The following is a 26,365-nucleotide window of genomic DNA, read 5'->3' on the forward strand; positions in this document are numbered from 1 at the left end:
GGTGGGCGCTATGGTCTGAACGTGCCCCCAGAATCCACGTGGTGAAACCTAACCCCGAAAGTGATGGCAGCGGGACGGGCCTTTGGGAGGTGTGAGCTCACACGGTGGAGCCCTCACAAACGGGGTTAGCGCCCTTATGAAGGGGCCTCGGTGCCGCCCCGCCCGGTCGGCCACATGAGGACCAGGGAGGAGCTGGCCGTGCATGAGCCGGAGGAGGACCCCCCAGACGCCACGCCGCGTCTGCCAGCATCGGACCTGGGACTTCCAGACCCCAGGCCGGGAGGTAACACATGCCTGCTGTTTACACGGTCACACGCCGCCCGCAGCTCAGCCAAGAGCAGACGGAGGCGATGGCGCCAGCTCCACCGAGACCATTGCCCCCGGGAAAGCCAGCTGGCACCTGGGTAGTCCCTTCAACATCACTTTATTCTCCTTTATGCAGAGCGGTGGGAGAGAAAACACCCCGTAGATTCTTCTGGAAGCTGTCAAGATGCTGGGAAGATGAACGAGAAGATGACGTAGATCGGGCTGCCCACAGTTTGGATTTGCAAGACCTACAAGATGAAGCAACGCAAAGGCAGCGGGGCTGGAACAGGAGCTCGGGGCCCCGCGGCGGGGAGGCCCTTCGCTCTCAACTCTGGCTGCTCATTTGAGTCACCTGGCGAAGGCCTTTAAAATACGCTTAAAATGTTTAAGTATATGCCTGGCCGGCGTGGCTCAGGGGTGGAGCATCGACCCATGAGCCAGGAGGTCAGGGTTCGATTCCCGGTCAGGGCACAGGCCCGGGTTGCGGGCTCGATCCTCAGTGTGGGGTGTGCAGGAGGCAGCCGATCCATGAGTCTCTCTCATCATAGATGTTTCTCTCTCCCTCTCTGAAATCAATACAAATATATTAAAAAAGCAACAACACCATTAGTGATTTGTACCTTAACGGAACTGATGAGAGAGAGAGAGAGAGAGAGAGGAGAAACGACCACTCACTTGGCTCTTGCAGGTCGGCCTGACGAACTGGAACTTCTGCATGATGGGCTTGGTCCCGAAATCCTGCCATTGGCCATCCACCCATGCATGCGCCCTGATCTCGTACCTGACCAGGCGCTGGGGCTGCAGGCTGACCAGGCCGTGCTCGCAGACCTCGGAGGGGAACCCCACGTCCGCCGGCCTGATTCTCTGGAGGAGAGCCGCCATCTCAGGGGGGGCCGCAGCCTCCTGCCGGCGACCCCCAGCTCCTGGCCCCTCGGCCTCCTGTGAAGTGCGTGGACCAGGCAGGTGTTTCCCAGAATCCCACTTCCTGGGCGCCTGCTGCGGAGTCAGCTGCCGTCTGAGCCCTGACCATGTGCCAACTGCTGGCCGATGGACCGGGGTTCGGCCAACCGGGACTAACCAAGCTCCTTGACCTGGAAGGTCTTCATGGCGCTTTGCCAGAACGTAAACACCCATGTGGCTCGGTGGTTGATGTCACTTCCTGAACCAGGAGGTCACGGTTTGATTCCCAGTCAGGCCACAGGCCCAGGTTGTGGGCTGGATCCCCCGTGGGCACTTCCTGTTGCCTCCACAGACAAATGACCACCTCAAACCACCGCCCATCCAGCAGGAAATGAAGAGGAACTAAGCCCCACTCGTGGAGCCAGGGCCTAGAATCCCCTCGTTCCACTCTCCCCGCAGCTGTGCCAAAAGAGGCAGGTGACCAGGAAGGCACTCAGCCTGAGGGCTGCACCTGTTCCATGAGCTCACAATAGTGAGCTCCCTCGATTGTTGCAATCAATCGAACGCATCAGGTCTGTGAGGCACACTCCGCTAGCTGCTAAGTAACGACTGCTTGGCTGTTATTGATGTGGGTGGCCTGGGCCCCGAGGCCGTCTCGGGGGCCCCGCCCTGTCCCCGCGCCCTCACCTGCATGTAGAAGCTGTAGGAGGTGCTGCTGTTTCGGATGCCCCTCATGGAAAAGAAGAACCCGTAGATCGCAAACATTTCCGAATACGACGTGTACTCCTAAGTTGGGACAGAAACGGCAGCGTGACGAGGGAAATCCGCAGCGTTCACAGGCAAGGGGACAGCCCGGCCGGCGTGGCTCAGGGGTTGAGTCTTGACCTATGAACCAGGAGGTCAGGGCACATGCCCAGGTTTCGGGCTCAATCCCCAGTAGGGGGCGTGCTGGAGGCAGCCAATGGATGATGTTTCTCTCTCATCATTGATGTTTCTATCTCTCTCTTCCTCTGTCTAAAAGTCAATAAAAAACATATTAAGAAAGAAAAAATAGGTTCACCCTCACAACCTTAAACACAGGCGTGGAGCAGAGGCTCTCTGTGTGGGGGCGGGGGTGAGCCCTAACCCAGTCTGCCCAGGCCTTTCCCAGTTTTAGAACAGAAAGCCCAGCATCCCAGGGACACGCCCCCACTCCTGGGAACCGGAACAGCGGGCCACCCTCGGGGAAATGTTGGACGTGCCCATCGGGTCGCTGAAGGGCCTGTCCCAGGCCCCTGTCTTGGGAAGTTTATTTCCTGGGGGGCCCCTCCAGCTTCCTCTTCTGCCCCGGGCTTCGTACCAGAGGTCAGAGGGATCCTGCGACGATCCCCGCCCACACCCAGGAGGCCGGGATCCCCGCCCACGCCCAGCGCCAGTACCTTATAGAAGAGCAGCCCGAACCTCACCGCCTGGTGGGTGAGGTCTTTCGCGAAAGCCATGTCGCCCCCGCACTCCATCTGCAAAGAGAACAGTTTACCGGCAGCCTGATCACCTTTTGGAGATTATGTATGTTTATTGATCTCAGAGAGGAAGGAAGAGGGAGAGAGAGAAACATCAATGAGAGAGAATCATGGATCAGCTGCCTCCCGCACGCCCCCCACTGGGGATCAAGCCCACAACCCGGGCCTGTGCCCTGAGCAGGAATCGAACCGTGACCTCCTGGTTCCTAGGTCGATGCTCAACCACTGAGCCACGCCGGCCAGGCCCTGACATCAGCTCCACATGAGCTCCCCGGTCCTCACAGCCCCACTGTCCCGGGTCCCGCCTTCAGCCCTCCGGCCGGACCACGGTGTTCACTGAAAACCTACTTGGTGCCAGGCACCGGCTCACGGCCTTCAGAGAACGCAAAGACAAGAGTGAGAGACGGCCGAGGGGTCACCCCGGAAACAACACGTGACCCGAGTGCCCTGATCACGAGGCAGAGGATGGTCACAGCCACGGCCACGGGCAAAGGGGGCCACGTGGCCAGCTCCACCTCTGCCCCCGCCCCGCCTCCGCCTCCACCCCCACCCCTACCCCCACCCCCACCTCCACCTTCACCCCCACCTCCACTTCTACCTCCACCTGCCGGCTGGGCTGGGGGAGTGGACTTCAGGAGGCTGACGTTGGTGGCAGGAGTGAAAGGAAGGAGGTGACTGAAGAGGGCGGTGGGCACTTCCTGGGGACTTCCTCTCCCCTCCCTCCCTCGCCCCTGCTCCTCAGAGTCCAGCCCTGAACTAGGTCTCAGAGCAGCTCCGTCCATGGGGTCCTCTCCTGGGGGCGGGGCCTGAGCGCTGTGGTTTGCACGTTACAATGGCTATTTGTTGAGCTGAACTGCATTTTAACGAGAAACTCAGGCAGCGTCAGAGCTCAAACACTGCCCCGTTTCATCCCCAAACATGTGGGGCCGGGAACACACCAGGAGCCCAGCCGCTCGCACGGACCGTTCACAAAGGGGGAAATGCCGCAGGGAGAGCCGCCCCCACGCACAGCGAGGCAGGAAACGCACACGAAGAACGAGAGGCCGCTGTTCGACCTCAGGGAACAGAAGGGACCGAGAAAAGCTCGCCCCCGTGCCGGCCGGCGCCCAGGGAGGCCGCTCCCGTCGCCGTGGGGAGGGGAGCCATGGGGTCCCACGCTTGTTCACGTGAATTCAGAACAAAAAGGCAGCGTTTTCCTCTCTTGAGAATCTCCTGTGAGAAAACGACTCCAGGGGCAGTTGGAGAAACCGGCGTGTAAATATGTCGACCACTCAGTCGTCTCTCACAGCCCACGAACCACGAGACACACCGCGCACTTCCTACGGGAGGGACGGAGCGCAGCACGGCTACAGGGCCTCCCGGGAAGAGCTGGCAGCCATTGAAAACGGTGTCAGGGACCTGGCCGGGGGCTCGGGGGCTGAGCGTCCACCTGTGAACCAGGAGGTCACGGTTCGATTCCCGGTCAGGGCGCAGGCCGGGGGTGGGGATCGATCCCCAGTGGGGGGCCTGCAGGAGGCGGCCGATCCGTGATTCTCTCTCATTGATGTTTCTCTCTCTCTCCCTCACTCTTCCGCTCTGAAATCAATAAAAACGTATTTAAAAAAAGGGCGAAAGGCAATAAAATGTAATGAGGTGTTCGCAACGCTTGTCTGTGGATGAGGGATCTGAGGGTCTATATTTGATATGTGTTTTCTTTCAACTTATCTGCATTTTGAAACATCTCAATAATGAAATGTTCAATAACGTGGCATTGGTGCTCTAGCTGGTTTGGCGCAGTGACTAGAGCGTCGGCCTGCGGACTGAGGGTCCTGGGTTTGATTCCCCGTCAGGGCACAGGCCTGGGTTGCGGGCTTGATCCCTACTGTGGGGTGTGCCGGAGGCAGCCGAGCCATGATTTCCTCTCATCATGGATGTTTCTATCTCTCTCTCTCTCTTCCTCCCTGAAATCAATAAAAAAATATGTTTAAAAAATGAGATGCGGTGCCTGTTGGGTGTGGCTGCGCGCCTTGGCCCCACCTACCCCTCCTGGTCAACAGGACGGATGCTCTAAGCACCTGGGCTGCAGGGCCTCCTGCCCCCCCCCCCCCGCCCCTTCCCGTGTGGCTGTGCCACGAGCCCTGGCCGAGGCCCAGATATCCCCACCTCGAAGGCCCAGAGGTTTCAAAAGCCAAATGCTCCTCCCGAGAAAGCAGTTAGGGAGGCCGTCCATTCCGATAACCGCTCTGGCGGAGCCGGCGACTCACCGCGTGGTAATGGTTGGCGGTGACCCGGATCAGCCAGGACTCGGGGAAGAAGTTAAGGTGCCTCAGCACGTCCAGGTCCTGGCCTGGAGGGAACGCAGAGGGGGTGTGTTAATGGATTTGCTCATCGGAGAGTCGCCCCCGTCTCATCTACAGAGAAAAGGGCAGAAGTCAGAGCGGAGGCCCTCCCCAGGCCCGGACTCACAGGGTGAGTGGGACCCGTGGGACGTTACAGAGCCCCTCCCCAACGCGCCCCCCATCCCGCCCGAGGGGGGGGAGGACCTCCCCAATGCGTCCCCCATCCCGCCCGAGGGGGGGGAGGACCTCCCCAAAGCGCCCCCCATCCCGCCCGAGGGGCGCTGAGATCCGATAGCGCCTTCTGAGCGCCTCGGAGCAACTTGGACCAAACTGCCCGGGCTCCGTCTCCGCCCCGGGTTCGAGAGCCGTGGGTTTTATCTGGGTAACCGGACATGGCTGTGAAAACGTCCTCAGCAGCCCGGCCGGTGTGGCTCAATGGTTGAGCGTCGACCCAGGAACCAAGAGGTCATCTGTCTGATTCCTGGTCAGGGCACATGCCCTGGTTGCAGGCTCGATGCCCAGTAGGGCAGGCAGTCGATTGATGTTTCTCTCTCATCGATGTTTCTATCTGTCTATCTCTCTCCCTTCCTCTCTCTCTGAAAATCAATAAAAGCATTTAAGAAAAGAAAGAAAAAGTCCTCAAATGACCTTTCAGACACAGAGATCTCACTGGGTGGCCTGCTGGGCCGCCCCAAACACACTCCCCGGTGTGGTGTCTCCTCCTCTGTCCCAGGCCCAGCCTGAGGTTGGGGAGCTCCAGGCTGGACCACACACGCCCCAGAGTTTCCCCCCAAACTCGGACACGGGCACCCGAAGGGGCCGCCGCCAGGAGGCCGGGCTCGGGGAGGCCGTCGGTGGCCCTGGCAGCGCGTGCTCCACGTCCATCAGCCCCTTCCGTCCGCCTCCAAGCTCCCTGGAAGCTCCGCTATGACCATTGTACAGACAGATAAACTGAGCCCAGGCAGCCACTCCCCAAAGCCTCACACCGCTCAGGAGTGACCATGAGGGATCTCAGCGGATACCTTTGGAACCGTCGGACGGGCAGGTCCCCAACAGCCTCCCATGGACACACTCCATGTCCTCAGAAGCTTGGCTGGTTGCTCAGTGGTTAGAGCACAGCCCTGCACCCTGTGTGGCTCAGTGGTTAGAGCACGCCCGCCCCCGCAGGCTCACCTCTGATGATGCCGTGCAGACGCAGGCAGAGGAAGAGCTCCATGAAGCCGTACTCCATGTCCTGGTCCAGGAAGCAGGTCTTCTTGGGGAAGCTGGCGGCGCCAGGAGAACAAAGGCCTCAGAGAGCTGCTCTCTGGAGCGAGAGAGGCAGCCAGAGCCGGCGGTGCCTGGCTCTCGGGGGGTGAGGGGGGGGAGGGAAGCGGGAATCCGAGGAGATAACCTTGTGAAGGCCGCCGGCCGTGACAGCGAGACAGAAGGCTCTGTTCCCCGCTCCGCCTCCTGCTGAGCCGCGCGCACAGTAGGTGCCCAGCAAACACCTGCTAAGTGACCGACGCGCACAGTAGGTGCCCGGCAAACACCTGCTAAGTGACCGACGCGCACAGTAGGTGCCCGGCAAACACCTGCTAAGTGACCGACGCGCACAGTAGGTGCCCGGCAAACACCTGCTAAGTGACCGACGGGAACGCACGTCACTTTACCGAGGATTTCGAGACTCACGTTCCCACTGAGCCTCCCAGGCTCCCGGGACAGACGGAGGGCGGGTCTCATCGGCTCCACTTAACAGGTGAAAGCAGCGGCTCAGCCAGGACTCGGACTTGGGGCGTCTGAGGCCCTCCCGGCTCAGGGCCCTTTGACTGGGGGGCCGGCGGAGGCCCTTCCAACGCGCTTTCGGGTAGAACCGAGAAGGAGCAGGCTCAGCCCCGGCCGGCGTGGCTCATACGAAGGGTCTCAGGTTCAATTCCTGGCCCCAGTCGGGGTGCCTCTGGGAGGCAACCAATCTCTCTCTCTCTCTCCCTCTCTCTCTCTCTCTCTCTCTCTCTCTCTCTCTCTCTCTCTCTCTCTCTCCCTCCCTCTCTCCCTCTCTCCCTCTCTCTAAAAATCAATGGAAAAAAGACCCTTGGGTAAGGGTTAACAACAGAAACTGATAATAAACAAAATTTTAACAAGGAACAGGCCGGCGGGTACGTGACCGGTGTCCGCAGTCACAACACAACTCGCCTCACCTGCGGTCGCCTCTCACACGCGGGGACGCGGACGGCGTCCGCCAAGTCCCTTTGGAAACGCAGTCACTCCCTCAGGCAGAGCCCGGTGCCGGCCCGGGCGCTTCGCGATGATTTTTCCATGAATCGGGTGCTGTCCCGGCAGGCTGAGCGTACCCCGCCCCGTGTCCGCACGGCCGTCGCCTCGGCTGGAGGCCCCAGCCTGGCTGGGCCACGGTTCCCACAGCGTCGGGGAGCCCCAGGAGGGAGGCGTGGGGGCTGGGGAGCCGGAGGAGGAAGGCGAAGGGCTGGCACCGTGACCCTCAGAGCCAGGGCGACCGCCACCTCCTCGCACCCGGAAAAGGCCCTGGCTCAGGCTGGTCAGTGCGGGGCACGGCTCTTAGTGGGGTTCACGATCTCCGCCCCCCCTCTACGTGGCCGAGCCTGGTCCATCTCAAAGGGAGAAAATGGCCCGGCCGCGTGGCTCAGTGGGTGAGCGTCGACCTGTGAACCGGAAGGTCAGGGTTCGATTCCTGGTCGGGGCACAGGCCCGGGTTGTGGGCTCCATCCCCAGTGGGGGGCGTGCAGGAGGCAGCCGGTCCGTGATTCTCTCTCATCACGGATGTGTCTCTCTCTCCCTCTCCCTTCCTCTCTGAAACCAATAACAATATGTTTTTAAAAAGAAAAGGAAAATGGTGGCCTGACTGCCAACTCCTGAAATCTCAGAGCCGCCACCCCAGCGGTCAGTCCCTGCTCGCGGGCCACAGGGCCGGCCGGCACAGCCGGGCTCTGCCAGGCCTCCGAGGCCCCCCAGCCGGGCGCCCGCCCACCGGCCCCTCTCGGCCGCCTGGAGGGGGGACGCTGCTCCATCCATGTCACGGGAAGGGGAGGCGGCGGGCGGCGGCCCCTCTGGAGGCTGTCGGTGGATCAAAGGCGGGCAGGCTTCCCCCGGCGCTGAGCTGTCTGTGCAAAGGCCTCTTTGGGGTCAGCACTGACTTTTCTGGGGCAAACGTTCCAGGGACCACAGACAGGTTCCGCCCAAGCCTCCCCGCCAGTAAATCAGATGAATCAGGTGGGCTCCGGCGCCGGCCGCCCTACTCACACGCCTTCTCCACTGAAGGCACGGCTGGTCTCAGCCTGGACTGTAAACCCCGCGAAGGTGGGGGCGCGGGTCTGTTTGGTTTGCCCCCGTGCTCGGCGCCTCTCACGGAGCCCGGCTCAGCCGCTTGCACACGAGGCTGAGCTGGTCGCTCCAGCACGCCGGCCTCTGTCCCCCCAGCCCATCCCTCCACTCGCAGCGTATCTTCCAGGAGCGCCAGGAGTTCCGGCCCCGGCGCTTGCACACACGTGCACACACGTCCTCACACGGACCAGGCTACTCCATGCTGCTTTTCCCATGCTCAGGGTCCCGTCCGCTGTCGCCATGGTTATCTGTTGGGCCAAGTCTGTTGAGATGCAATTGGAGGCTGTCCTGACGATGAAGACGACGATGGTCCTGCCGTTGCCCGAAGGCAGAGCGGGGCCCGGAAATCCTGTCGCAGCCACCGTGCCCTTCGCAGGGTCTCCGCAGCCAGACCTTCACCCTCCGAGCTCTGCTCGCGGCCGCCGCGTCCTGGGGCTGCCAGGCTACGTGGGAAGCCGAGACGCTACACGAGGAAAGTGCAAGGTTCGGAGGAACAGGCATCGAAGTTCAGGGACCTGGAAGGGACACTAGGCTCCGGGAACGGCCGGCGAGGGGCGGGCAGTGCGGGGCGGGCCCGGAAGGGACGCCGAGGACACAGGGTCAGGCATGAGCGGTCGTGCCCGCGGCTGGCGGAGCCACCGGGGGAGAGGACACTTTGCTGGGCCGCATGGCATGACTCATGGGGTATTTTTAGAGGAATGTTCTGGTAAGGAAATCAGGCGTGGTCACGCCCGGATGCTCCGTTTCATGACGACTTTGCGGCCACATCTGCAAATGCCATTCATTAATCACCGGAGACACTCGGCCTCTGCCCGCCTGGCGCACAGCACCCTAGAGCGCTCCCCGCGAGACGCCGGGGGCCCGGTGCCTGGGGTGGCCCCTCTGGTGGTCCGTGGCGCAGTGGTGTTGGGTTCGCCGGCTGGTGCACACCCAGGCAGCCAGCCCACGCTCTCGCTGCTGAGAGAGGCTCCGAGGAGGAGACCAGTCTGTGCAGCTGCGACCCGGGAAGGCTCCCTGGAGGAGGCCTCGGCCAGCTCTCCAGGCTGCAGATCCGAGGGGCAGAGGCGGGAGAGACGTGGCTGCAGGGGTCGGGGAAGCTGGACGGGGTGGAAACTGGCTTGCCCAGCTGCTTGCAGTGACCCCTTCTCGCACGGTGCGAGCCCACGCAGGAGCCCATCTCCCAGGGCCTGAGAGAGACCATTAAACCCATCAGGACAAGACCACGGGTCGTGAATGACGAGCCCTCGGTCCAGGGCTCACAGTGCGAGCGAGTGTGGGGGTGGCGGCCGAGGTGAGGCTCTGCTTGGCCGGTCCAGCTCGTTTCCTGGCCCCGGGGCTGTGACGGGTTCTGGGTGAGCTTCGCGGGAGCTCACCCTTCACTTTAGGTCGGTGCCCTTTTCTGCACGCATTTTAGACTCTGATTAAAGGTATCCTTTTACGCCCGGCCGGGGGCTCGGGGGCTGAGCGTTGACCTAGGAACCAGGAGGTCACGGCTCGATTCCCGGTCAGGGCACAGGCCCGGGTTGCGGGCTCGACCCCCAGTGGGGGGCGTGCAGGAGGCAGCTGGTCCGTGATTCCCTCTCATCATGGATGTTTCTCTCTCTCTTCCTCTCCCTCCCTCTCTCCCTAAAGCTCAATGAAAACATGCTGACACGTCGCTGTAGAGAGCGAACAGCCGCCTGCCTGGCTCGGCTGCGGGGGGTGGGGGGGCGCGGTGGTGGTTGGGGGCGGGTGGTGGTGGTGGTGGTGGTGGTTTGCAGCTTCCCGGACCCCGGCGGCCAGCTGAGCAGAGAGATGGCTTCTCCGTGGGCGACGGCAGCCGCTCAGCACACGTTTGTGTGTGTTTTTCCTGCAGGAAACGTCCCGTGTAATTCGGGACAGGCTGTCTGTGTTTCTAAAATAACCGTTGCCCGGAACACAGGCTGTGGGAGTGGGGGTGTGTTTCCTTCCCACACGGCGTCCTCGGGCAGCAGCGAGGACCAGCTGGAGGAGGCTCCTGGCCCCCTGGGCAGTGGAGACACTGCCCCCACTTCCCATCGGCCGGCGCTCAGCTCGGGAGCAGGAAATGCGGTCAAATGAGTGACAGGTGGAAAAAGAGCGACGAAGAAAAGGGTTTCCTCGCAGGGTCCAGTGGGGACCCCAGCCCAGGACGCTGAGGACACTCCATGTTCTGCAGGGGACACCCACGCTCCTGAAGGACACCCCATATTCATGGAGGACACCCCACATTCACGGAGGACACCCCACATTCACAGAGGACACCCCGCATTCACAGAGGACACCCCACATTCCTAGAGGACACCCCATATTCACAGAGGACACCCCACATTCTTAGAGGACACCCCATATTCACAGAGGACACCCCACATTCTTAGAGGACACCCCATATTCACAGAGGACACCCCACATTCACAGAGGACACCCCACATTCACGGAGGATACCCCGCATTCACAGAGGACACCCCACATTCACGGAGGACACCCCATATTCACAGAGGACACCCCGCATTCACAGAGGACACCCCAGATTCACAGAGGACACCCCGCATTCCTAGAGGACACCCATGTTCGCCAAGGGCTACAGACCGTGGCTCTCTCTGCCACTGGTCCGTCACCGAGGCCACAGCGCAGGGAGCCAGCACGGGGACTCCCTCCCACCCAGGTCCTGAGCCGGTGCCGTCTGAGGCTACGCCGGAGCCAGGCGGCGACTCGTCCTGTGAGCGTGACAGGAAACCGGCCTCTGGGCCACTAAACGTGAAGGGGGCGGATACAACTGGTTCAAAGCAAATGATGAGCCCTGGCCGGTGCGGCTCAGTGGCTGAGCGCCCTGCGGACGGATGGGTCCCGGGTTCGATTCCGGTCAGGGGCATGTACCGCGGTTGCAGGCTCCTCCCCGGCCAGGGCCCTGGTCGCAGGAGGCAGCCGATCGGTGTGTTTCTCTCACGGGGCTGTGTCTCCCTGTCTTTCCCTCTCTTTTCCACTTTCCCCCAGAAAAGACCGACGGAAAAATATCCTCGGGTGAGAATTAAAAACAAACAAAACACACACACGACACGGACACCGAGGACGTGCATAGCGTTCGGCGCCGATGGCCAATGACGAGGCAGGAACCGCGGCCGCGGGGACACGGCGCACGGGTGCCCCAGGGAAGGCTCCCGCGCCTGGGCCTGCCCGGCTCCGAGCAGCTCGGGGCGTGGGCACCTTCACTCCGTGCCAACAGCGGCCGCGGAGACCGAGGGGCCCAGGAACTCCTGAGGTCACCTCTCCGCACCCTGGTCCCCGGAGGCTGGTCCTGCTGCCCCCGCGTTCGCTGCTCACAGGCGGGGACGGGGACGCACCCCCAGGCACAGGAGCAGTAACTCCCTAACTCGCCGCCGGGAGGCGCCTCGGGACCTTCTGGACACGGTGCTGTCCCGGGAGCCAGCCGACCAGCACCGAGAGTAAACCCGGCCTCTGGGATCGGGAGCAAAGCATCTTGGGACTCGGCGGCCCTGGGTGCCAGGCAGACTCCACCCCTTGCTGTGCGCGTCTGGCCGCGGGTAAGGGGCTGTCTCGCCCTCAGTTTCCTCATCTGGAGAATGGGAATAGCAAGGCCAGCCCCGCAGCAGCGAGGAGCGTGCAGGTGAAACCAGAATCCCTGCCTCTAGGAAGCGTCGCCAAACGGTGCTCGCTGTGCGGTAACGAGAGGCCCGGTGCACAGACTCGTGCACTTGCGGGGGGGTCCCTCAGCCCGGCCTGCGCCCTCTCGTAGTCCGGGAGCCCCCAGGGGATGTCCGCCCGCCAGCTGGCTGCTCCTAAGCACCGCCACTGCCGCAGAGGCCGGAGAAACTCCCGCCACCGCCACTGTGCCCGCCAGCCGTGAGCCCGGCTTCTGGCTGAGCAGGGCTCCCCTGTGGGCGCTCACTGACCAGCAGGGGGCAGCTCCTGCCTTCAGCATCTGCCCCTGGTGGTCAGGGGGCGTCACAGCGACCGGCTGTCCCGCTGTGGGGTCGATTTGCACATTATCCTTCTATTATATAGGCGTGTTCTTGTTCGCTTAAATGATGGTCTGACGTAGGCGCGTCTCAGGCGTGAGGTGGGGGTGGCGTGGGACGGTCATTCTCCCGGGAGGAGTACCCTCTCCTTGGCTGGCACAGAGAGCGTTCTCAGAAGCCCGAGAGCGCGTCAATATTCCCACACCTGCTTGTCATTCTCTTTCTCAGGGCTTCGCTGGGTCGAAGGCCTCCGCAATCCCGGCCCCGCACTCTGCCATCACCGGGGCGCCCCCCCCCCCCAATACTGTGAGCAAACAGAAGGCCGCCTGGAGCGCCATCGCCGCCGCGCCCTCCCCGTCACCTGCTGAAGAAGGTCATCACGGCCTCGTGGGTGGGCAGCACCAGCAGCCGCGGGTTCACTTGCAGGTAGACCCACAGAAGCAGCGTCTTCAGAAGGTGGAACTCGCTGAAAACGAACAATCTGGGCAAAACAAAAGACGGAGAGGACATGTCAGGAACCGCAGAAACCACGCGGTCAGGCACGGAGAGGGAGCAGCGCGTCCGGGACGCCGCCAAGGCGCCCGGCCTGCAGACAGCCGGGGGACGGGGCGTCTTTGGGGACCATCCGTGAGCCGCCTGCTGAGCCCAGAGCCGGGCACATGGCCACAAGCTCAGGGAACAGCAGCCCGAGGTCCACGGCGGGCGGGTCCGGGCTCCGGGGCCCACACGGCCTGTAGCAGCCTGGGGCTTCATTGAGAACCGAGGAGTAAAGAGCAGCCTTCGCCAGCCAGCGCGTGCAGTGGGTGGCGTCTCTGTTCGATTCCCGGTCAGGGCGCAGGCCCGGGTGGCGGCTCCATCCCCAGGGAGGGGCGTGCAAGAGGCGGCCGATCCCTGGTTCTCTCTCATCATTGAGGTTTCCATCTCTCTCCCTCTCTGAAGTCAATAAAAATATATATATTTTAAAAAGAGCGGCTGGGGCAGCCGTGGGAAAACTACGGCCCGCGGGCTGGATCCGGCCCGTTTGAAATGAATGAAACTAAAAAAAAAAAAAAGACCGTACCCTTTGATGTAATGATGTTTACTTTGAATTTATATTAGTTCACACAAACCCTCCATCCATGCTTTTGTTCCGGCCTCCGGTCCAGTTTAAGAACCCATTGTGGCCCTCGAGTCAGAAAGTTTGCCCACCCCTGGGCTGGGGTCTCCCTATGTCAGCTCTGCCAAGTAAGGAGGATTCCCAAACAGCTTCTCAAACAGCCTCTGGGACTCGGCTACCTGAGAACTGGCCTCCGTGTTTCCTAAACCGTCATATTCCCGCCCTGGCCGCGGAGATGGCACCGTGGCTTCACAATCTTTCACAGCCCTGCCCTGGCGGCGGCTCAGTTGGCTGGAGCGCCGTCCCCACATGCCAGGGTTGAGTGGTTTTGGGTTCGCTCTCCGGTCAGGACACACAGGAATCAACCAATGCGCGCAGAAATAAGTGGGCAACAAATTGGTGTCTCTCTCTCTCTCTCTCTCTCTCCCTTCTTCCCTCTTCCTAAAATCAGTACATAAATTGCCCTGGCCAGTTTGGCTCAGTGGACAGAGCATCCGCCTGCAGACTGCAGGTCCTGGGTTCGACTCCCGGTCAGGGCACAGGCCCGGGTTGTGGGCTCGATCCCCAGGGTGGGGCGTGCAGGACGCAGCCAATCCATGATTCTCTCTCATCATTGATGTTTCTTCCTCTCTCTCTCTCTCTCCCTTCCTCTGTGAAACCAATTAAAATATATTTTTAAAAAGTAAAGTAAAATCAACACATACGTTAAAAAAGAAAAAGAAACAATATGTCACCAGCTTTTCACCTGTCACTTCCGTGGTCTCGGAGGGGGAACGCCAGCCAAGTCCTGGCTCTAAAGGGCCTGGAGCGTCACCGCCCACCTGTCTCGCTGTGTCTGGGCTCGGGCACCGCTGCCCTCTGGCTTGTGTTTAGCCACCGCAGGGGCCTGGCTGTGGCCCTGGCCAGACAGGACCACATCTGTCACGTCTGGGCAGCGATGGTGAGCAGGAGGGCAGACGTCACAGAGCCACTTGTCTGCTGTCCTCACCAAGACCCCTGCCAGGACTCGCCACCTCTCGGCGGCCGGGCAATCGAGGTGACTGGGCAGAACTCACGGGGGAGAGCTCCAAGCCCAGAAGGTTCTTTGAGACCTTACGGAAGGGGCAACAGGGCGGGGGATGAGAGCCCGGGAATCAGGGCCTGGTTTTGTTTGTATGAGGAAGGGTCAGTGTTGGGAAAAGCCCCTGCCTTTAGCACAATAGCAGCCCCTGGGGGTGAGCGCCTGCAGGCGATGGCCAGGCTGAGGCCGGCCAGCGTGGCCCAGGGGTTGAGCATCGACTATGAACCAGGAGGTCCCTGGTTTGATTCCCGGCCAGGGCACAGGCCCGGGTTGGGGACTCGATCCCCAGCGGGGAGTGTGTGGGACACTGCTGATCGATGATTCTCTCTCATCATGGATGTGTCTCTCTCTCCCTCTCCCTTTCTCTCTGACATCAATAAAAATACATTTTAAAAATAATAAATAAAGCAGGTGCCCTGGACGTCAGTGGGCGAGGCGAGTTTACTCCGGAAGACGTGAGTCAGGGCGCTGCTGGCCCGGCCACTGCAGGCGCGAGGGCTGCTGGCTGCCCAGCCCTCGAGGCTCTGGCCTCCTGGCACCCGAGAGCCGGGGCGGTGGGCCGTGCAGACAGCACCAGGGAGGGTCCGGGCAGCAGGGCCCGGTTTCCACATCGGTCATGTTTCCCCGAACGTGAGTCTAGACACGGGCACGCCATGTCCCCGGCTTCTGTTCCCACCGCGTGTTTTCCAGTGCCCGGCCGTCCCTGGCGTCCTGGCTGCGGCCCGACGTCCCCCCTTTCTCGGTGAATGCTACCGGCCGGCAGCTCAGTCTTTCCGAGGGCGGGGCGCGCTATGGGACGTCTAGGACGCCCTGTTTATCTCCTCTCCAGTTTGCAACTCTGCCCCCCGGAGGGCGGGGAGGGCACTGCAGGGAGGGCAGGGGGACGGGGCGGAACGGCCCAGGAGGCATCCTGGAACCCGGTGCCAGACTGCGCTGTGGACGGTCTCGAGGCTCATCTCCATTCTTTTTAAAAAATATATATTTCTATTGATTTCAGAGAGGAAGGGAGGGAGGGAGGGAGGGAGGGAGGGAGGGAAAGAGAGAGAGAGAGAGAGAGAGAGAGAGAGAGAGAGAGAGAGAGAGAGAGAGAGAGAAACATCAATGTGCCCTGACTGGGAATCGAACTGTGACCTCCTGGTTCATAGGCTGACGCTCAACCCCTGAGCCACGCCGGCCGGGCTGTTGGCGGGGTTTTTTAAAAAACTACTGAGGCGCCCTGGCTGGTGTTGCTCAGTGGCTAGAGCGTTGGTCTGTGACGGGAGGGTCCTGGGTTCGACTCCCGGTCAGGGCACACGCCAGGGTTGCAGGCTGGATCCCCAGTAGGAGCGTGCAGGAAGCAGCCAATCCGTGATTCTCTCTCATCATGTATGTTTCTCTCTCTCCCTTCCTCTCTGAAATCAATAAAAGTATTTTTTAAAAATTTACTTAGGTAATTAATTAATTACCAGATGGACACCTGAGGGTCCTTACCCTGATGAGTACTGTGAAGAGAAGCCCCGCGCCCCGCAGAGCACCCCATGTCAGTCCCCACGGGCGCCCGGGGCGAGGAGTTTGGAATGGGGGAGGTGAGGTGGTGTGCCCAGCAGGGGGGTAGGTGCCCCCCAGCACCTCCCTCTCCCCATCAGCCTGCTCCCCCAGGCGCCCGCACGCACGCACACACGCACACACACGTGTGCGCACACACGCACAGACAGACAGGCATACCGTGCACACACAGACACATGCACACGTGCATACATGTGGCGCACACGCGCACACGCGCCCTGCAGCCTGCGCTGACCTGGGGGACCGCAGCACCTTGAGCAGCAGCTCCTTGGGGATCTTCTGGAGGTGGATCTGCCTCCCCACCTCGGGGACCAAGTTCATCTCCATCCACTGCTCACAGGAGGCGCTGAGCGGCTCCTCCTTGTACTGAGAAGGGAGAAGCTGGTGGGGGAGGCGCCCGGGCCCTGGCGCCCCCTGCTGGGCAGTGGTGGGGCGACAGGCGGGGGACGAGGAGCCTCATGCCCTGGCTCAGACCTCTGTCTGCCGGGCTCGGCGCACGTGGTCCCCGTAAACCAGCCCTGGCCGCTCCGGGCGGCTCACTGCTGCCCCTCTGACCGACGGAGAAACCAAACCAAGGCTCCAGGAGCCCTCTTCTCGCCGGGGACCCAGTAAGCGCAGAGCCGGGTCCCACCCCCGGGTCCGGCCCCCGGGCCCCCGGCACCCCCGGGCCCAGGCCGGTGACGGCCACGCCGGAGGGAGCTCAGGGCCAGCAGCGAGTAGGATGAGAGTCCAGAGGTCACGGTGCAGGTCCTCGGGGCTGCGGTGCCGCCACCCACCGGGGGCTTTCTGATCGCCGACCCGGGACGGTGAGGGCAGCGAGTTATCTTGGAAAAACAGGCGTTTAGGACACTCTCAGATGCACCGTGACATGCTGGTCCCGTGCGGCCGAGTGTGATGGCCAGGCGTGTCTGTGTTGGCGTGAGCGGCCTCGCTCTCGGGGGGAGGCTGCAATGGGGGGCCGGGGCTCGCACCCGGCACAGCCGCCGAGACACCACGCCAGGGCACCCCCTCCCGGGCCCCCGTGTTCTGCACGAGCTGGATTACATCCTTCCCAGCCCTGACTGGGCCCAGGGGACGAATCCCCGCCCCCCCCCCCTCCGCCTCCCACCAGGAGGTCCCGGAGGCGGTTCACTGTTTTGGGGCAAAAGTCTGTGCTGTCCCCACTCCCCACCCCCATGATCAAAGCTTGTCTACCTTTTGGGTGTAAAAACATCCTTTTCAAATAAGTGGTTTTTCAAAACTGTTCACTTGGCGAAATAAAAGGTCGGTGCCTTTGGGGGACACATTGGCGCGGGGCCGGGAGTGACCCAGAGTCTGGCAGGCCCCCCGGCACTCACGCCCCAGCCAGCGGGCTCTTACCTTGCAGCCCGCCTGGTAGAAGTTGGCGACGTTGCTTGGCGAGAGCCCCTGGACCATGATGGCCACGCACCTGCGGAGACAGAACTGCTGGTCCCGGGCCCAGGCTGCCCGGAGGGTCCCACTCAGCCCCAGATAGCAGCAGAGCCTGGGGGGGACACGGACACCCCCACATGTGGCCAGAGCACCCCCTGTTTGAGGGCCCAGGGGGAAGGCTGTGTCCCACGGGCATCGGCTCGATGGGCAATGTGGGTGCTGGTCTTTGGATGTTTCTCTCCTGTAAGGTCTGCATGGATCACGGGTAACGTTTGGAAAAATAACCCGATTTACAAGAAAGAACAAGGCTCCGTCAGAAATGAGTGGGGGGAAGGGGCAGTGGGGGGAGGGGGCACATGTAATACTTTGAACAATAAAGACTGAGCCCGGCCGGTGTGGCTCAATGGTGAGCGTCGACCTAGGAACCAGGAGGTCAGGGTTCGATTCCCGGTCAGGGCACAGGCCCGGGTTGTGGGCTCAGCAGGAGGCAGCCGGTCCATGATTCTCTCTCATCATTGATGTTTCTCTCTCTCCCTCTCCCTTCCTCTCTCTGAAGTCAATAAAAATATAGTTTAAAAAATTTTAAATTTAATAAAACAAAACCCCCAATAAAGTTTAAAAAACAAGTGCTGGGGGGTGGGGGGGGGGTGGCCGGGGAAAGATCAATGGGGACAAAAGGAGACTAATCTAATACTGTAAACAATGAACAATTTTTTAAAAAATTAAAAAAATACAAAAGAAAAAAGAGATGAGCGAGAAAATGGGCCCCGACAGGTGGACGACGCCTGCTTGTCTTCCTGTGACCCGCGCGTGTGTGTGTGCGTGTGTGTGCGTGTGTGTGCGTGCGTGTGTGTGTGCGTGCGTGTGTGCGCGCGTGTGTGTGCGTGCGTGTGCGTGTGTGCGCGCGTGTGTGCGCGTATGTGTGTACATGTGTGTGTACGTGTGTGCGTGTGTGTGTGCGCGCGCGTGTGTGCGCGTGTGTGTACGTGTGTGTACGTGTGTGCGTGTGTGTGTGCGTGTGTGTGCGTGGGGGGGGGCTCAGGTGGGCAGAGGGTGTGTCCCGTCTGGTTCCTCTGCAGCCTCAGGGCCGTGCTCTGGGCGAGAAACCCTGATGCGCAGCCCACGGGAGAGGAAGGGTCCACGGGGCGGGTCCTCCCTTCCCCTCCCCCTCCCCCCTGCCCTCCCCCCTGCCCTCCCCCCCACCCCCGCAGGCCCTGGCCGCCTCCCCACGGCCACCTCTGAAACAGGTTGCTGAACTGGAGGGCGTGTGCGGAGGCCAGCACCCCCAGCACCTCATCCAGGCTCAGGTCCATCTGGCTCGTGTACAGGTTCTTCAGGGCCGTGGCGAAGGCTGGGGGGCAGCGAGGGGGGGGGGGAGCCATCAGCGTGGGGTCTGCACCCGCCTCGCTCGCAGCGCCTTCCCTGCGGGGTCTCTCTCCACCAGCAGGCGGGAAGGGAGCCGGGACAGCGTCCACACTTGCTTGTTTGTTTGTGTTTGAAGTCTGGGCGGCTGTTGGTTCCACGGCCCCCCCTGAAAATGAACACAGCCCGGCAGGCGGGGCTCAGGGGCTGAGCATCAGCCTAGGAACCAGGAGGTCAGGGTTCGGTTCCTGGTCAGGGCACAGGCCCGGTTGTGGGCTCCGTCCCCGGTGTGGGGTGTGCAGGGGGCGGCCGATCCGTGATTCTCTCTCATCATGGACGTTTCTGTCTCTCTCCCCCTCCCTTCCTCTGTGAAACCAATAAAAACGAATTAAACAAAAGAAAGGACGTGAACCCGGGCGCAGGTTACCGATCTTGGTGACCATGGGGTCGTTGATCCTCAGCGAGATGGTGAGCCTCTTCACGGCGGGCCTCTCCCGGGCCTTCCCGGACGGCGGCCCTGCGGGAGGAAGCGGGGTGCGTGCCGGTGGCTGCCCGAGGGACCGCTCAGGCCCCAGCCCTCGGCACGGCCTGGACCTGGGCACTCGCACACGCTGCGTTTTGTTTGCGTGTTGGCCTGTCTGCGGAGTGGATGCGTTTGTGAAATGACCGCTCATTTGGAAATAGCTGAAGACTCACAAGAAGCTGCAAAATAGCAGAGGGTCTGTGTGGCCCTCGGCCAGCTTCCCGGGAACCGCCCTGTGACGGTCAGAGCTGGGCAATGGTGCTCACGCTGCGTTTTAAAGTTATCACCTGCCCCCCACCCCTGCCCTGTCCCCCTCTCCCCTCCTCTCAGCCTGGACCCTGGTGGGACGCAGTGAGCAGCGGCCATGGGGCCAGCAGGGGGGTGAGGGCCCCCTCTCTGCAGGGCCCCCTCCAGGGCCGGGTCTGAAGCGCTCTCTGCGGCCAGCACCGCTCGGGGCGGCCACACGGATGGTCTTGGGACACGGAGGCAGAAGGAGACACGTGCGCCACCCTTCCCGGGGCACGTGCTGCTTCTGCACCACAAGCGGCCGTGACCGCCCACGGAGACCGAGGCGTGAGGCCGGGCCGTGCAGCTGCCGGTGTGTGTGTGTGTGTGGGAGGTGTGACAGCCGCATCTGGTTAAGCAACACCATGGAGTGACCTGCCCCCCCAAACCCCCGTCGGCGTGGCCCCCTGCTCCCTGTCTGGGCGCGTGGCGTCTCCGTGGCTGCCTGTCGCTGGCCTGGGCACAGGACCCCCAGGCACAGCCGGCCCCGCTCCGGGGCTCAGGGAAGGCAGGGCCCCGCGTGGGTGCGGGTGCGGGAAGGTCACAGCCGCCGCTCCCCCGGGAAGGGCTGAGTCACGGGCCTGCGGCCGGAAGACTCGGGCAGCTGGGCCCTCCCGGGGCTCAGGCCGGGCGGGCGGGACTGGCCTCCAGCGGCCTGTCTGGCTCGGGAATAACTGGCTTTGCGGCCTCGCCCTGGAGTGCAGTCCCTCCCCGGGCGGCGGGCTGGGAGCCGGGCTTTTCCATGGCACCTGCCTGGCAGCGCCGTCTCTCTTCCCCGGAGAGGAAGCGGGCAAAGCCGCCAGGAGGGGCGACGGGATTATAGGATTAAACAAGGAGAAAGAGAAGGAAAACAGTGACCTGGGTGTTTTGGGGAACGAGGTGGCGTTAAGAAGAGAAAGGAGGCCGGCTGGTGGGGCTCAGGGGCTGAGCGTCGGCCTACGAACCAGGAGGTCACAGTTCGATTCCTGGTCAGGCACGTGCCCAGGTTGTGGGCTTGATCTGTGTGGGGGGGGGGGGGGGTGGGGGGGGGTGCAGGAGGCGGCCGATCAGCGACTCTCTCATCATTGATGTGTCTATCTTTCTCTCCCTCTGCCTTCCTCCTTGAAATCAATAAAAATACATTTTGGAACAAAAATGAAAAGAGAAAGGAAAACAATCCACATCCACGTGTAAACCTCCAACCACACGAACACTCAGACCCGCACGAGCCCAGCGCCGGAACCGGCCGTCCTCCCAGGAAGCCCACGGAGACGCGCCACAGCCCACGCCCCTTCTCAGAGACGCGGCCGTGTCCCGGCCCCGGCCGGCGGGTCCAGACGGGTCCCCGTGTGAAGATGACCGACCGTTACTAAGCGTGCCCCGCCCCCCCCCCCCCGCCCCCCGCACTGCTCGGTGCCGCCCCCGCTGGTCTTCTGCGCAGCAGAGCGAGAGCTATGATCCCACGTCACAGCCGGGCAGACTGAGGTCAGATCCCGAGCTGAGGTCCCACCAGGGACCTCGCTCTCACTGCCCGAGCGACCACGGCCCCCAGACGGCAGGCGGGGCTCTCTCGGGCGCCGGCGAGAACGTACCTGGCAGAAGCCGCGCCAGGTGACTCACGCGGCTGGTGGGGGCCTCGCTCAGGGCCGAGACGTAGAGCTTGGTCAAGGTCTCGGACTGGAAGAGCTGGGGCAGGTGCAGCTCCCACCGGAAGCCCAGGCACTCGAGAGTCACGACTGCGGGGAGAGAAGGAGCAGCGCTCAGCCCTCGCCCCTCCGCCCACCGCACGCCCGACAGCGGGCGGCTCCGGAGGAAGGCAGCCGCACGGGGACAGGCCGCCGGGGCCTCGGGGCGCTCCCTGCCTCCCGGGGACACGCCGGCCGGCCCCGCTCTGCCTGGTCCCCTCGGACACGGGCAGGTGTGCCTCAGGTCAGGACTGGCCAGAGGGAGAGGGTGCCCTGGGGCCGGCTCCTGTGCAGCCTCCGCTCCCGAGGGGATCTTCCCCACTCATTCATTTTAGAGAGTGGAAGGGACGGGGAGAGGCAGAGAGAGAACCAGCGATGCGAGGGAGACACACCGATGGGCTGCCTCCCACACGCACCCCGACCAGGGCTGGGGAGCCTGCAGCCGAGGCACGAGCCCTTGGCCGGAATCGAACCCGGGACCTTCCCGTCCGCGGGCCGGCGCCCTATCCACGGAGCCACACGGGCCAGGGCTGTGTGTCGTCTTTATCGTGACCGTTAGCACCTGAACACGCATCTTCCCAGCTCCGTTTCGTTCCTCGCACATTTGACGCATGTTTATGGCGCCGGTTACGCCTCAGGTTGAGCGGGGGGGGGGGGGGGGGCAGGGAGGGAGGCGCACCGGCCGGGGGTGTGGCCTCTGCTCGGTCCCTTGCAGAGGCCACAGGTCCCTGAGGCAGCCACCTGCCCATGGGTCCTCGACGGGTCCCCGGGGCCAGGAACTCACCTCCATCCCCGCTCGGCACAGCCTTCTTCCAAGGCCCACGGCATTTTGTCTGAGTTCTGGGGGTGCACAGCCTCAAGGGAAAACAAACAGAAGCCCAGGCGTTGGCAGGAGGCCCCTCTCATCCCGGCAGCGTCTGCAGGACTGGCCACGCCTGCCCTTGGGCCGCCTCCGCAGCGCCCCTGTCTGCTGACCCGACCGCCTGCGCTCCGTCCGATGTCCCATCCAAGGTGACTAGTAATTAAGTCCCCTGTGCTGTGTGCTGGGGGGGTGGGTCCCCCAGGAGGCGTTCGAAGCTACGTGTGGCGGCCTGGAGGGCCCCTCTGTCGCTGAGACCAAAACAATGCCTGGCACACAGTAGGTGTACACGTCTAAGGGAGAGAAGGATCGGGCACTTCCTGGAAGTTAAGGCTTCTGTGTGGGGCTCCGCACTCCCCAGTCTGAACGTGTCCAAAACCGGAACTCGGACCGCCCCCCCCCCCCCCCGGACCCAGCCCGAGCCCCCGCCAGGTTCCTGTCTCGGGAACGGGCCCCGAGCCCCCGTGCTGCCCGCGGACGGAGCGCTGGCCGTGCGATCCTCGCCTCAACGCGGTAACATTGCCTCCTGAGTTCATCCATCTCTCTTTACATGTCTACAGCTTTTTATTGATTTCTTTTAGAGAGAAAAGGAAAGGGAGAGAGAAACATCAATATCGATTGGCTGCCCCCTGCACGCCCCACACTGGGGATCGAGCTCACAACCCGGGCCTGTGCCCTGACCGGGAATCGAACCCTGACCTCCTGGTTCATAGGTCGATGCTCAACCCCTGAGCCACACCGGCCGGGCTCATCCATCTCTCTTTGCTCTGTTGCTCTGACCTTAGTCCGAGCTACCATCACCCCCCCCCCCCACCATCGCTGCAGGTCTCCAGTCCCCTCCCCACCCCCAGGCCCGTGCCCTCTGAGGCACCGTGCTGCACAGCCAGCACTGAGGCCTGGGCCTGTCCCGAATTCGGGCCTGGCCTTGTCTCTCTCTCCTCTGAGTCCTTCCCGCTCACCCAAGGCCCTCAGCCTGGCCAGGGGGCTCCTGCGGTCTCTGTGGCCTCGCCCCCCACATGCCCCATCCTTCTCACTGCCTGACCTCCCTCCTCCGCCCCTCCCCCATCTTGCTCCTGTTCCCTGGACGCGGCCCCCTCTGCCCCCAGGGCTCTCTCCTGGACTCTGCACCCAGCAGCACACTCCTGTGCCTGCCCGGTGAGTGAGGGGTGGTTTCTCGGGGAGGCTGGGCCAGTGCCCTCCCCGTGCCCGCCCTGGCAGCACCCCCATCCTGCACAGAGTCTCGGGGCTGCCGTCCTCCTCACGCAGACACTCCACACCACGCCTGTCCCACAGGCAGAGCCCCCGGCCCAGCCCCGTGGACGCCGGCAAACACGCGTCAGGGATCGACGATGCGCAGACAGAAGATGATTTCCGTAAAGACGACCCTCTGCCCGCTGAGCAGGAGGAAGCAGACGGAGTCGCATGTCCCCGGCCCGGAGACGGCGCCCGGGAAGCGGGCAGCCCAGGGGCCCTCGGCCACCACATCTGTCGGCGTCACCTTCGCCGTGCTGCTCTCCACGACCCCGGGAACCCCGTGGGCCCCGTGCGTGGAGGGGGCTCAGGTGCCGGAACCCTTGTCCAGATCATGGCCGGACACGCGTGGCCCTTTCCCCGCAGGGAGGCCGGCTGCCCGTGACGCGGCCCCGCAGGCAGGAGGGGCTCGGCTGTTTGTGCGACGGGAGCCCTGGCTCTGACCCCTCCCTGGCTCGGCCGCACGTCTGGGAAGAGCCGCTGAGGTCAGGGGTTCAGGCCCGGATCTCAAAACAGAGCCATGGGCTTTGGAAATGATGGGCGATGCCCATGAGCTCAGCCGCCCTGGCAAACACCACCGTCATCGCGGGCGGAGAGATGCCAGATGGCGGGCGTCGGGGCCCTGCCTGGGGCCCTGGCTGCCGGCCCAGAGGCACCGTGCGTGGGGCTGGCTCTGCGGTTTCCAGGCCAGGCTCCTCCTAGGCCAGTGATGGCGAACCTATGACACGCGTGTCAGAGGTGACACGCGAACTCATTTGTTTGGTTGGTTTTTCTTTGTTAAATGGCATTTAAATAGATAAAATAAGTATCAAAAGTGTAAGTCTTTGTTTTACTATGGTTGCAAATATCAAAAAATTTCTCTATGTGACACGGCCCCAGAGTTCAGTTAGGGTTTTTCAAAACGCTGGCACGCCGAGCTCAGAAGGTTCGCCATCACTGCCTAGGTCCAGGCTGACGGAGCGTTAGTGGGAGACGGCGCCTGTGAGCCGTCCTCGCTGCCTGAGACCGTGTGGCACGCGGGCCACTGTGCGGCCGGGGCTGGCCCCTCACTCGGCCCGGGCTTTCCTCCGATGCGTCCAGGAGGCCCCTGTGTGGGGCGTCGCAGCGGGACTGGCAGTGGGTGCGGACGGGCCATCTGGCCACGAGCTCAGCAGACAGAGCAGCGGCTCCTCATGGCAGGTGCTGCCCAGGGGCACAGCCAGGCGGGGACGCAGGTGCTGATGGCCCAGGGCAGGCGCCGGGCACATCAGGTCTCAGGCACCTGGAGGGCCTGGCTCAGTGGCTGAGCGTCGACCTACATACCAGGAGGTCAGGGTTCGAGTCCCAGTCAGGCACATGCGCAGGGTGTGGACTCGATCCCCAGTGGGGGGCGTGCGGGAGGCAGCCCATCCATGATTCTCTCTCATCATGGATGTTTCTCTCTCTCTCCCTCTCCCTTCCTCTCTGAAATCAATAATAAGAAAAAAGAAAAGAAAAAGCTTGGAAAAACAGGTTGGTCTCTCTCTGCCGCCGATCAGCACCCTGTGTTCTCAGAGGAGGGTCCCATGGCGCTGCCCTCCCTGAGGGACGGCCCCTCAGGCACCCTGCCTCTTGCTGGCCACCTGCCACCACGGGCCCTGCCCGGAAGTGCGGGTCACTCCAGGGGCGTGCCCTCCGCGGGCGCGGCCTCCCTACCTGTCCGGGGCCGGGGCCTGCAGCGTGTTGTCCACGTCCAAGCACATGGCCTTGCACATCTGGGACAGCGCCAGCAGGTCCCGGGAGAAGGGCTCATTGGGGAGGCGCCACCGGTTGGTCGAGCCGGCCATCTGGCGCTCCGGCCGAGCTCGGTGCTTCTTGGGAGACAAGAGAGAAAATGGTTTCTCAATCGCACACGCACGCCAGCCCTGCCACACGGCACGGCCGGAAGCAAACCAGGACACGCTCCACTGCGGTTAATGCCCACGTGGCCAGGTTTCCCATGAGCCCTCTGTGCAGGGCGAATCCATCAGTGTCTGTCAGTAGGCGGTTCCAGGGATGGGGGACCTGGGACAGGAGGTGCCGGGGCTGAGCGTCCGGGAGAAGGTGTTCCTTTGCCCGTGGCTCCGAAGAACCCCGAGGCGGGCACAGGAGCTGCTTTGCAAGTCCTCACCCCAGCGTGATCCCGGGAGGCCAGGCGGAGGCGGCCGGCCAGCGGCCGTTGGGATTTTGTAAATTGTGGTAAATAAAATACACAAGACAGAGACCCACCGTCGTGTCCATTTCCCGGTGTCAGTTGAGTGGCCTTCAGTGCGTGACAGTGCTGTCAGCCATCAGCACCCCTAATCAGAACACTTTCATTCCCCACAGGAAACCCTGTCCCCCGACCCCCTGCCCCTGCCCCCAGCTCCTGGCAGCCACCAATCTGCTTTCTGCTCCTGCAGGGCTGCTGTTCTGGCTATCAATTTTTAATGTTTTTATTGATTTCAGAGAGGAAGGGAGAGAGACAGAATCATCAGTGATGAGAGAGAATCATGGATCGGCTGCCTCCTGCACACCCCCCACTGGGGATGGAGCCCGCAACCTGGGCCTGTGCCCTGACCGGAATCGAACCCTGACCTCCTGGTTTATAGGTCGATGCTCTACCACTGAGCCACGCCGGCCGGGCCTGGGTATTTTTATGTAAATACATCGTGTGGGGTGTGTCTGGCTCGTTCACTCAGCATCATGTTTTCAGGCTCCACCCACGTGGCAGCATGCGTCCACATTTACTGCCTCCAACGCGTGCTGTGGCCGTGGGCGGGCGCTAGCCTCTGAGCCTCCTGGGCCTCGTACGGTGAGTGGGAAGATGACCTGATGGTGAGGACGAGGATGTGGTGCCGGTGCTGATGCAAAAACGATAAAATGAGCCCGGCCGCTGGCTCAGTGGTTGAGCATTGACCTGTGAACCAGGAGGTCAGGGTTCGATTCCCGGTCGGGGCACAGGCCCCAGTTGCAGGCTCGATTCCCAGTGGGGGGCGTGCAGGAGGCGGCCGATCCA

The 26,365-nt window shown here is 62.6% G+C and overlaps 1 protein-coding gene across 1 annotated transcript in view; it reads right to left on the minus strand.

The window, feature by feature from the left end:
• Window positions 1–268: 268 nt before the first annotated feature.
• BTBD16 (BTB domain containing 16) overlaps window positions 269–26,365 on the minus strand; it is a 28,209-nt gene continuing 2,112 nt past the window's right edge. Inside the window, exons 2-15 of the mRNA XM_036307633.1 lie at window positions 25,045–25,199; window positions 22,045–22,100; window positions 21,168–21,311; window positions 19,216–19,305; window positions 18,663–18,777; window positions 17,394–17,463; window positions 16,270–16,400; window positions 12,695–12,814; window positions 6,197–6,288; window positions 4,949–5,031; window positions 2,625–2,702; window positions 1,894–1,992; window positions 982–1,170; window positions 269–554 (exon numbers count right to left, since the gene is read on the minus strand). Coding sequence (XP_036163526.1) covers window positions 486–554; window positions 982–1,170; window positions 1,894–1,992; window positions 2,625–2,702; window positions 4,949–5,031; window positions 6,197–6,288; window positions 12,695–12,814; window positions 16,270–16,400; window positions 17,394–17,463; window positions 18,663–18,777; window positions 19,216–19,305; window positions 21,168–21,311; window positions 22,045–22,100; window positions 25,045–25,199 — 1,491 coding nt within the window. The 3' untranslated portion in view covers window positions 269–485. The remainder of the gene's footprint in view (window positions 555–981; window positions 1,171–1,893; window positions 1,993–2,624; window positions 2,703–4,948; window positions 5,032–6,196; window positions 6,289–12,694; window positions 12,815–16,269; window positions 16,401–17,393; window positions 17,464–18,662; window positions 18,778–19,215; window positions 19,306–21,167; window positions 21,312–22,044; window positions 22,101–25,044; window positions 25,200–26,365) is intronic.

The sequence above is a fragment of the Myotis myotis genome, unplaced genomic scaffold (genome assembly GCF_014108235.1).
Source record: "Myotis myotis isolate mMyoMyo1 unplaced genomic scaffold, mMyoMyo1.p scaffold_m19_p_49, whole genome shotgun sequence".
In the NCBI taxonomy this organism is placed as follows: domain Eukaryota; kingdom Metazoa; phylum Chordata; class Mammalia; order Chiroptera; family Vespertilionidae; genus Myotis; species Myotis myotis.